Raw genomic sequence first — 11,843 nt, 5'->3', positions numbered from 1 at the left:
CCATCCATACCCCCCTGCATGGCCGCCGCTGGTGGTGCCCCTCACGATCCCAGTGCCCTGGCAGGGCTACCCTGGATGTCGGAGCCTGCTGTCCGTGCTGAACCCACCAGCCCCTCGGGAGGGGATTCAGCACCCACGGGGGTGCGGCTCGCCCCGCCCGCGGGGCCCCCCTGGCTGCGCGCACCCCGAGCGGCGGTGCCGGGGCGGCCCCGCGGGTGCCGTGGGCGGGTGCCCCGGCGGGCCGGGCCGTGCCGGGCCGTGCCGCGGTGCCGCGCCGAGCGGCGGGCGGGGATGCTGCTGCTGCTGCTGCCGCCGCCGCCGGCTCCCCGCCCGCCCCGCGCCGCCGCCGCAGCCCCGCCAGACGCAGCGCGGCTCGGAGCGCGCACGGAGCCTCCCGCAGCCGCCGCCATGGCCCGGAACCGCCGGGACAGGAGCAGCTGGGGTAGGGCGGCGGCGGCAGAACCGGGGGAGCGGGGGGAGCGCGGACAATGCCGGGCCTGAGGCGGCCGCGGGCCGCGCCGGGGCGGGGCCGCGGCGGGAGGACGCGGGCGGGGGGCTCGGCTGGCCCGGGCGGGGCGGGGGGCTGCCCGGTGCCGAGGGGACACACGGGTGTCTGGGACACCCCCGAGCTATCCCTGAGGGGCCTGGGGTCCGCCCGTCCTGCCCCGCCAGCGTGACGGGGAGCGGGGCTGCGGGATGGGGCGCCCCTCGTTCCGGGGCCTCCTGAGGCGGGGTGTCCCCGGCTTGGGCTGGTCACCGCCCTCGGCTTGGCTGCGGCGGGACCCCCTCACACACCTGGGGCCGGACAGCCCCGGCAGCTCCCTGGGGAGCCTTTGGGCTGCTCCTCCGGCTTGCCCTGACACCCCTTACCCCGGCCCTGCTGTCCCCTCAGCCCCTGATGGGGGATGACACCTCAGCCACCACCCCAGCTCATCAAGGAACAGCGATCCCGCTCACCCCGCCTTCCATAGGCAGAGCCACAAGGCCACCCTGCCTTGTCACCCCTCCAGAGGGGTTTCCCCATATCTGGAAGCTGTAGGATTTAGTTGTCGAGTCACCCTCCAGACAGGGCCCGTTTTGAACCCATCCCTCACAGCCCCCTGATCCCGGGGGAGCCGGGGAGCGGAGCAGGGGGACGGCAGGAGGAAGTTCTGTGCTGCCTTCCTGCGAGGCTTCGGTTCCCTCCAGAGGCGCCTGGATCCTCCGGCGGCTGCTGCTTCCCCCTGGATGGAGCCCAGGCTGGTCCCACAGGTGGGCTGCACCAGCAAGGGGCTCCTCCACATTCAGCCTGCCTGCGATGGATGGCTTCACCCACTCCCACTGACACGCTGTTCCCTAGGAAATCCGATTTTATCCAGCCAGTTCCCGTTATTTGAGCAGAGTAATTTGCCGTTTCCTCTGGAGTCGTAATTCCATGTGAGCTCACTCACGGGTGCCGGCGGTATCCCGGCTCCTCAGGCAGAGCGGGTGAGCTGAGCTGTGATGTTTAGATACACAAATTACATTCTAATTTGTGTAGATGAGCGTAGGATTTCCCATGGCAATGATTAACAGCTCGGAGGCATGCTGGAGGAAGCGTTGGGATAGAGAGCTGCTGATCCGGTGATGGGTTTTTTTGGGATAGAGCGGGGGGACAAAATGGGCCAAGCTCAGTTGATCGGTGCCGTGTTTAGCTGTGACTTAAATGAAGGTCCTCAGATCCTTGGGGAAACCGGAGGGAAAACTTGCCAGGGAATGTGGTGCCATTCTCAGCTTTGTCTCGCGGAGCGTGTGACAGACGTGGCAGCCCTGACTCCGTGCGTGCTGGGAATTGCACACACGTCCACCCGCCGGTGCCTTCCCTGCACACCCCGAGAGCAGGAGGAGGGAATGCAAATGATGCTGGATGGAAGTGGAGGAAGCATCATCCTGGGAAGTACAGCCTGCACCCAGCAAGGGATTTAGGCACGTTTCTCAGCCTGCTGCCGGGAAATGTGATGTGTCACTGAGGGGTGAACTCTTCCTGAGCTTCTCTGCAAGAATCTGGAAGCGTCCGTGGATCCAGGTGGATCTCTGTGGGATCAGCTGCCTTCTGCTGCCACCCATCCACAGCTCAGAATAATTCCCTGTATCCCACAGACATTCACCTATTCCTAGAGGATTTCCTGGCTTTTTGCCAGGCTGGTTGACGCTGCGAGTAAGAAATTGAGTGAGATGCTTCATTTTTTTTTTTACTAGAAAAGAAAAAGAAAAAGCTGCCTTTATAAATTTATTTATTCTATTTATACAACAAAACCTCATTGCCTTGAAAGCTGTGTTTACATCCAGTGACTGCAGCATTGTGTGGTGACATCAGTCCATGGGGTGACTCTTCCACTGCTACATTTTTCAGCTGGCAAAGGAGGAGCCTTGGGCTTTTCCTGAAACTAAGGCAGAAAGGAGAAAGTCCTTGCTTTGTTCTAAAAGTGGGCTTATGGGTCGTTAAAAATATTAACGCTATTTTGAAACTGATCAAACTTTGCCCTAGTTACTCAGGCCTGGAAACAGGCAGCTGCTTAGTGTAACCCTCCTTTGTTTCATAAAAATAATTTGCTTTTTTAAAGCTCACAGAGCAAATTAGGATGAGTATGTGGGATTGCCCCTGGTCATAGCTGGGCCGCTGTCACATCCCCGGGAGCTCTGTAGGGGTGCGTGATGCATCCAAAGTGGGATTTAGCCTTGGGCTAAAGGTCAGCATCAGGTTATGCCTCATTTGAGGCTCTTCCTGAACATGCCAAGCGGTGCACAGACCTCACAACTGCTACCAGTTGAATGGTTGAGGCAGCTGCAGATGAGAAAAATCCCAAATAATTCCTTGCTGTGAGTAGTGGACCCTGCTTTGCCCAAAATAAGGATTGTTAGTCCAAGTTCTGCTTGGCACGGTGAAGTCCAGCCAGCTCCTGGAGGTTTGTACTAGATTACACTGATTTTTGTCTGAAATTCTTTGTGCTTGGCAGTTGCAGATGTTCAGCAGCCTGGTCCCTCTGATCCAGTGAGATCCCTGCTCCCAATCACTGCTTTAAACAGCACAGACTGGAACAAATTGTGTGAAATCTCATGTTTCCCATCATGGCCGTTTTTGTGTTGAAATTGGAACGGTCCACCTAGCAAGAATTCAGTTTTAAAACCATAAAAGGGATTACAGAGGTTACAGATACTTCTTGGTGAGGGTTTTCAAGGTGGATAGGGGATTTAGGAGAGCTCCCCAAGGAAGCCAGGAAAAGCCAAGGAACTATTTTGAGGATAAGGGGCTCCTCTCCAGCACAGGCCAGGGATCATCCCTGCCACATCTTGCACTGCACACAATGGGTTAAACTGAGAAGAAAACCATGATTTTGGTAGGTTGTTTTTCATTTTAACCATGTTAACATCCTTTGTGTTTGTTGTTTGATTTCTGCCCTTTTATGATGGATTTTCAGTTTCCACTTCCTGGAATTTCTTTGTGACTCTGAATGCTGGGAACCTGACAAGGGAAAGCTGAGATGTTTCAGACAGAGGGGCCTTTACACAAAAAGCCAGAAATATTCACAACCAAGTGACTGGCTTGTGGAAGAGAAAAGAAAATGAAGTGCTGGGACCTGAAAGAGGAGACAAGTCAACATTTCAAGCTGAATGTGATTACAGAATCATGGAATGGGCAGGGACACTTTCCAGTAGATCAGGTTGCTCCAAGTCCCATCCAACCTGGCCTGGAACACTTCCAGGGATCCAGGGGCAGCCCCAGCTGCTCTGGGCACCCTGTGCCAGGGCCTGCCCACCCTCACAGGGAGGAATTGTTTCCTAATATCCCATCTAACCCTGCCCTCTGGCAGTGGGAAGCCATTCCCTGTGTCCTCTCCCTCCAGGTCCTCATCCAAAGTCATTCTCCCATGGTTGTTGTACAGGGAATTGGGATAGCTGGGGCCCACCAGATGAGCAGGAGCAAGAGCAGCCTGACTTTCTCTTTTTGGGGAAAAACCAGGATGGGCTGAGCCTGCCTGGGAGTGGTGCCATAGTGCCCTTGTCCTGCCTCGTGTCATGTCCATGCCAGGAGTGGCTCTGGTCTTGGCTGCCCCCCTGATTCATGGCAGTGGGAAGCAGCATTGGTTGTGTCTTGCTGCATTTTCCCTGCTCCATGGGTGACAAACAGCACACTAAAATGTTGTTTAGGGCCTGGGTGATGTTCAGAGGCAGCAGGTTTTATATCAGCTCCCCTGGATCACTGACTGGAACCTTCTCCAGCAGGGGAAGGAGGCTGGGGCAGGTGTTGTCATGCTCTGTGAGGCACAAGGTGTCCCACAGATCACTTCTGAAAGTCACTTCACTCTAGAGAGCCCCCAGCTCCTCTGCTCCTGCCAGAAATGCTCCCATTTACCATCAGGAAAAGTGAAGTTTACAGCAGGAAAATAACTGAGCACAGATCTCCCAAATGGGGTGGAGGCTCTGGAGAAGGGGCTGAGTTCTGCCAAGCCCATAAAGCACATTTAAAATCCTTTATATACATAAGCATTTTATGCAGAGTGTCATTACCTTTCATGCTCTATCCTAAAATTTCATGGCATGTTTGCCAAACTTTATTTTCAGGCAGTTTTAGCAACAAAAGGGTAAAAATAATTTAATGTCAGAAAAACTAAATCCAGTACTGGTGGTGGAGCTGAAGGGAGGCTGTTGCTGACAAATGGCAGATGAAGGACCATGCAGAAAATGTGTGCTGGAAGGGAAGAGGCAGTTCTGGAAATGGATCCCTGGAAATGTCCAAGGCAGGTTGGATGGGGCTTGGGGCAACCTGGGACAGTGGAGTGTCCCTGCCCTTGAGAGAGGGTGGAATGAGATATTCTTTAGGTTCCCCTCCAACAAAACCTTTCTGGGATTCTGTGTTACCCTGCAGAATGTGGGCTTAAATATGAGAAATATTTATTTCTATAAATATGGAAATATTTATTCCCATAAATATTTCCATATTCCTAAAATGGGAAATATGTGAATAGGCTTAGCTGATGGGAAGGGAGCAGGCCCAGGGTTTGCACCTGACAAACAGATCGTGGCTTTTTGCTGGTGCTCTTCCAACAGTGCTTTGCCTATGGGAGGTGTCCACCTTGCCTCTGACTCAGCCATTCCTGCTACCTGAGCTGTCATGGGCACGGCCACATAACTGTCTGACCTGACCTCAAACTTGCTGAAAAAATTCTACAAAAAACCTCTGAATTGCTTCGTTCCCCAGGTAGTTGCCTGCCTGGGAATTTGACAGCAGTAGGAGCTGCTCTTGCTTCAGAGCCAGCTAAGCACTGCAGCTTCATGTAGTAAGTGTTGTAATTAAGAATTTCACATTGTACTTTGGCATTTGAGATGTTGTAACAGGCAGGTTTGGGGGCCAGTTACCATCCAAACTCCTGCTCCTATCAGCAGTGGGAAGGTCCCAAACCACTCCTGCTATCAGCAGAATCATTCATCCCTTGTTCCCAGTGCCAGAGGGAGAAGGGGCTGAGCTGGCCAGGCAGAGCTGACGCTGTGCTGCTGCCAGCTGGGTGACTCAGGGCTGGCAGGAGGAAGGTGCACTCCACATCTCCACTGCTCCAAAAAAAGCCAAGGGTGAGTGAGGATGAAGCCTGGCAGCAGCAGCAGCCACCCTGCTCAGCTCCCTGCTCCAGCCATGCCGGGCTGCAGAGCAAAGTCCCTGCCAGGAGAACGTGGGAGTGCCCGTTGGATTGGCAGAGCTGGGAACGCAGCTGGGCAGCTCAGCTCTAGGAGTTTGCCCTGACTTTGGAGAGGAGCTTGGGATCCTAAAGGGAGACTGCCAAACGTGGCCTTTTACAGAATCACGGAGTCATTTAGGTTGGAAAAGAGATCATCAAGTCCCAAACACCACCTCGTTAACCAGACCTGGCACTGAGTGCCACACCCGGCCTTTCCAGAGCTGGTGACTCCACCACGTCCCTGAACAGTCCATTGCTGTTTATCTGCTGTTCTTGATTGCTGAATGCCAGGGCTCCTTTTTCCACAACAGTTTTCTTCACCTGTTTCTGATGCCCTGCAGCTCCAGGGACTGTCATTGATCCATCATTTCCACAGATTCATGGCAGCTGTGATTACATCCAGTCTGAGGAGGTGCAGATGATTTCCCAGCTGGGCACTGTAAATTCTGTCTTTGCCTTCCCCTCCCTTGCTGCATTTCCCAGCTCAGCAGCCCCAGGTGGAAGGGGACAGCATAGCAAGAGAACCTGACAGAGGAGCATGTGGCACTTCCCAGGTCCCCGTGGGTCTCATCAGTGCATTTGGTGCTTCCCCTGCTTGGGTCTGGGGTCCTCTGCTTCTGTGGACATGTCAAAAATCCCAGCAGAGGTGTGAGCAGAGTAAAGGGAAGGTTCTGTGCCTGTGCCTTCAGCTGTGCCCTGGGTGCAGGAGAAGCATGGAGAGAGACTTATTTACAAGACCACATAGTACCAGGATAAGGGGGACTGGCTTCCCACTGCCAGAGGGCAGGGTTACATGGGATATTTAGAAAAAGTTCTTCCTGTGAGGGTGGTGAGGCCCAGAGAAGCTGTGGCTGTCCCTGGATCCCTGGAAGTGCCCAAGGCCAAGCTGGACAGGGCTTGGAGCACCCTGGGATTAGTGGAAGGTGTTATTTGCGTAAGGCTTGAAACTGGCTGGGCACTAAGATCCCTTCCGACCCAAACCGTTTTGGGATTCTGTGCCACAGCAAGGCACGGTGAATGTGTGTGTGTGGTTAAACCCAGCTTGGGAGGATTTCTGACCGGCTGGTCTGGAACCTTTGGGGGTGTGGTGCAGGGGTGGCTGTCACACCGGGCTGTGCCCAGCCAGGTTCCCTGCTCCAGCCTCTGCAGGGCTCTGGCTCCCAGGTACCTCTGTGCAGACACCTCCTGGCAGCCCCTGCTGAGGCGATCTGTGGGCTCTCAGCTGGCCAGGCCCAGCTCTGGGGGTGCATCCTTTGTGCAGAAGCAGGGCAGGGTTTGCTGGGCACCACCCTGCTCTGACTCTCCAGTGCACACCCATCACTTCCACGCTTTATTCCCGTTTTCCCCTGGTTGGCTGGATCAGGTGCCAGCCGTGGAGGGGAGGAGGGAATTCCTGGTGCATGCTCGGAGCTCCCTGCCCCTCCCAGCCTCCTCGGATCAGTGTGGCTTAGGGAGCTCAGGGCTCGTGCGCCAGCAGCAGCCGGGCTGAACGTGCCCAGAGCAGGGGAGATGCTCGGGGAGGGGTTCTGTGTTCCCCAGAGCTGGTGTGGAGGGCAGATAAGCTTCCTGCAAACTGCAGCTCCCTGGAGAGCATCCAGAGGGATGGAGGCTGACTGCAGGCTCTGTTCAGGGCTTGGCTCTGGCGCTGTTGGTGGCAGTGTGATATGTTTGGGATGGAACCTCCAGAAAGGAGCCACACAGATATCACTGCTGGTCAAACGGATCCCCTGAGAGCTGCTGATAAGCAGCCTGACACGGTGCATACAGGATACTCTGTTCCAAGGAACAAGCAAGTTCAAGCTTCCCATCAAACCTCGATTTTCTCTCCTTGCTAGTTTGTTTTCCATGCAGTAATTTGGTTTGAATGCCCTCAGAGTGGCAGCACTGCCTGACATTGGTGGTTTTGTGTGTGTGACATCTGAGCTGGGGTTGTTTTGCCTGGAGAAGAGAAAGCTCCAGGGACACCTCACTGTGGCCTTGCAGTACTTGGAAGTGGCTTATAAAAATGGAGAGTGACTTTGTGCATGGGCAGATAGTGATAGGACGAGGGGAAATGGATTTAAACTAAAAAAGGAGAGATTAGATTAGAGATGAGAAAAAAATTCTTCTCTGTGAGGCGTGGGGAGGCCCTGGTGGGGGTGCCCAGAGCAGCTGTGGCTGCCCCTGGATCCCTGGAAGTGCCCAAGGCCAGGTTGGACAGGGCTTGGAGCACCCTGGGATAGTGGAAGGTGTCCCTGACCATGGCAGGGGGTGGAACAAGATGATTTTTAAGGTCCCTTCTAACCCAAACTCTTCTGGGATTGTGATTTCAGTGGGAGAATTGGAGCCCAGGCTGCAGCTCCTGCTTTGCACAGGGTAGCTGAGAATCCTGGGATCCAGGAGAGCCTGGGAGCAGGGCTGGCAAATTGGCCTCCTCAGGCTCTGCTCAGGCAGTGTTTGCACAGATGATGGGACATGGCTGCGTTTCATGCTCTGGAATGAAATGTATTTCTTGTGCAGGCTCACACGAGGACAAGGCTGGTTCCTTTGGGGCACTCTGGGATGCACTCAGCATTTCTGTGACCTGTTCTTCCATGGCTGAGGGAGAACAGGCTCCAGCAAGCACTCACCAAACATTGCATGGTTAGTGGCTTGTAATTAACTGCTAGAGAAGAATAAATTAAGTAAATTACATTACACATGTCTGTGAGTCTGCACAATGTGAAATAGGCTGTTTCAATTTCATTAATTTAGTCCAAAGCAAGTCTTAGACCAGTTAAAGAATTCTTTGCCTTTTTTATGCTGTCTGACAGCAAATCCTGCTCTCCTTCCCCTTCCCACTTGCAGTGGCCATATGGAAAAGAGCTGTGGCTTCCACCCTGCTCCAGAGCCATGGGAATGAGCTGTTATGAAATGGGGAGATGGAGCCGGATCCTGTGAATTTATCCTGTGAATTTCTGAATGAGCAGCTGGAGAATTGACGTAATTGCAGAGCCGAGAGAAAGGAGGAGTCAGCTCAGAAAAGGAGTGAAAACAGGAGTGTGTTCAGGAAAGCTGAGCTCTCCTTCCTTTCCTTTTTGGCTGCATGAGTTTTTGCCACTGCCAGGTACAGCTTCCTTCAAGGCAAAAAACTCATTTATGGCCAGAAAGACCAGTTAAAATCACTGATTTCCAGTAGTGTGCAGCCATTTTATAAAATAATCCCTGGCTCTGCAGTGGGGCAGATAATCTAATAAACAGAACGTGGAAGTTTCATCACATGGAAATATGAATATAAATATGAAAAAGATAGTTTTGTCTGCAGATGGCCTACGTGAAAGAAGCAGAGATAGGGATGAAATTAGTTCAGAGACCTGCTTAATATAATTTCTCTTTCCTCTTGTCTCTATCCTGCTCATAATGCTTTGTGTTGTGCAAACAGCCTGGTTCTCCTGGTGTTCAGGTGATGGAACCAAGGATGTCCCCTAGGAGACCACGGCCACTTCTGTGTCTGGAGACATTCTCCCAAAATCTGCTCATGTCTGCTTAAAAAAATTATTCTCCTTCAGATGATGATGATTTGAAGGGACAGAACAATCCCTTCTCCTCTGCAGTGGTTGTTGGTTCAGCTGCTGGAAAGAGCAAAGAGAGAAGAAGGTGTGGAAGATCCCAGCCAGGCCCCAGAAAAGGGGATCTGGCCCCAGGTGTCCCTGTGGCAGGGGACTCCCCTCAGCCCCCAGGACTGGGAGGTCCATTCAGTTCTCTGGGCCAGGGGCATCCAAGGATTTGTGCCCATCCTGCTAGTGCAGGATGAGTAAACACATAAATCATGGAATCCCAGAATGGTTTGGGTTGGAAGGGACCTCAAAGTTCATCCAGTGCCACCCCTGCCATGGCAGGGACACCTTCCACCATCCCAGGCTGCTCCATACCTTGTCCAGCCTGGCCTTGGGCACTGCCAGGGATCCAGGGGCAGCCACAGCCTCCCAGGGAACAATTTCTTCCTAAAATCGAATTAAATATCTCCTCTTTTAGTTTGAAGCCATTCCCTGTGTCCTGTCCCTCCGTCCCTTGTCCCCAGTCCCTCTCCAGCTCTCCTGGAGCCCCTTCAGGCCCTGCCAGGGGCTCTGAGTTCTCCCTGGATGTTTTTCTTCTCCAGGGGAACATTCCCAGCTCTCCCAGCCTGGCTCCAGAGCAGAGGGCTCCAGCCAAAGTTCTGCTCCCACTTCCCTGTGTCTCTGTGCCCGAGGTGGGATTTGTCTGTCTGGGAAGGTGGCACAGCTGTTGCACTCTGATGGCTGAGTTAGAGTCAGACATATTTAAGTTTAATTTGATTTACAAATTTTTTCCTGCCCCCACCATGAGTCACATCCTATGCAAGGATCTCTCTACTGTCCTTTCTGTGCAGCTGGAAGAAGAAAATAAAAATAGGGCTTGGCTTAGCTGAGCAGGGCTTTGGGAAACACCACAAGAGAGAGGAGGCATTTCCTTATCCTTTACATGGCCCTTGCAGCTTGGCAGTGCTAAAAAGAGCACAGGAGCCTTTGGCACCTGGCTGTCCTTACCTGGTGTGAATGGCTCAGTGCTGGAGAAGGTGTTTGGGGTGTTCCTGCTCTCAGAAATTTGAAATGAGGATTTATTTTTTTTTTCCTGGAGGCCCCTGTGCAGTGACACAGTGCTCAAAGGGATTTTAGTGCTGCAGTCTGGTGGAGAATCTGCTTTTCACACCATTTGGGACTTTTGTTTAGTTAAAAAACCTCCAAGCAATGGAAAGAAAAGATCTTTGTCTTTCAGCTGTGAGCAAAGAAAGCTCATAGTATATGTCCAAGAGCCACCAGAAATCCCCTGGCAACCAGGCCTAATGATCCTGGTACTTCCTTGCAGGGTCTTAGGAAATCACAAAAGTGCTGCTGTTATTTAAAATATGGAGTTACTGCTGGAGGCTTCTTTATAGAGAGGCCCAGAATGGGCAAATCCTATTCCTCTTGATATTTATAACTTCTCTTTTAGTGTGTGCACACACAGTTCTTGTGCTTTGAAATGGGTCCCCAAGGTCACGGGCTGAAACAGAGACTGGGGAGGTTTAACTTGAGGCAAAACTTGGGAAAGTTACAGCCTGAGGCAGCAAACTGGGAAGTTTTTGTTGGAATGTGGGGGGAACTTTCCATCTCACTCTGCTTTTCCTGCTGGCAGGGGGGTTTCACATGGCTGTGGGTGAGCTGACTGGCACAATAATCACCTTCAGCATCTCTTCCCTGTGCTGCAAAGTTTGGAAAGAGCAGGAAAGGAAAATTACTGGAGCCAGCCTGCTCTTTGCAAATCCCAGGGCTGCAGGTCTTAAAATGCATCTGGCTCCTGTGAGAGCCTCCTGTGAGAGCCCTGCACAGCCCAGGCAGCAGCTCCACAGGGAACGTGGCCATTTCCAAGTGGGAAAGGGGGCAGTGCTTGTGCTCTGTGTGTGCTTCCCACTTGGGAGCAGCAAAGTGGCTTTTATCAGGATGGGGTTGTGTCTGCATGGCCTGATTCCTGCTGGCAGTGTCCTGGGGGATGCTGATGATGAGGCTGATGGCAGGAACAGCAGATTGCACTTGGAGCATCAGCTCAGGCTGCAGATGGAGCAGGAATGTGTGTCTACAGGAGCAGCAGTGGCACAGGATACACAAAGGCAGCATCCTTTGATAGAGCTGTGAGACCTTTGGACATCTCAGCTGGAGAGCTGCTCCTGGTTTTGAGTCAGCCTTCAGGAAAGACCTGGTGGGAAGGACCAGAGGAGAGCAGAACCCTAGATAATGCGGTAGAAGGGATGATGAGAAGGCTTGGACTTCACTTTTCCAGCTGAGAAATGGCCAAGGGAGGTGCTATGGCAAGCCCTGTTTATGTGGGAAGTTGCAGGGATCTGTTTTCCATGCAGGATAAAATCCAAGGGATGTGTTTTGCCAAGGGAGGTTCCAGCAGGGAGTGCTCTGCCTGTGTGGGGCACGGGGTCAGATGACCCCAGAGAAGCATGGATTGTCCACTGGGATGTCTGAGGCCAGGTGCAGCAGATCTGCTCTGGTTTATGCCATTTTGGGATGGATATTTGAGTTTTTGGATCTCTTAGCATCCTGCCCAGCCCTGCTGTCACTGACTGTCACCGACACATTTTCTGGAAAAATCTCCTTGCCCAGGATTCTTCTCCTGGGAAGCTGAGAAGCC

General features: G+C 53.1%; 1 protein-coding gene across 1 annotated transcript in view; it reads left to right on the top strand.

Annotated features, from left to right (window-relative positions):
- Positions 1-326: 326 nt before the first annotated feature.
- ATL1 (atlastin GTPase 1) overlaps positions 327-11,843 on the top strand; it is a 31,341-nt gene continuing 19,824 nt past the window's right edge. The window contains 1 exon segment of the mRNA XM_030950102.1: positions 327-442. Coding sequence (XP_030805962.1) covers positions 409-442 — 34 coding nt within the window. The 5' untranslated portion in view covers positions 327-408.

Source organism: Camarhynchus parvulus, chromosome 5 (genome assembly GCF_901933205.1).
Source record: "Camarhynchus parvulus chromosome 5, STF_HiC, whole genome shotgun sequence".
In the NCBI taxonomy this organism is placed as follows: domain Eukaryota; kingdom Metazoa; phylum Chordata; class Aves; order Passeriformes; family Thraupidae; genus Camarhynchus; species Camarhynchus parvulus.
This window is presented reverse-complemented; position numbering and strand designations above follow the sequence as displayed.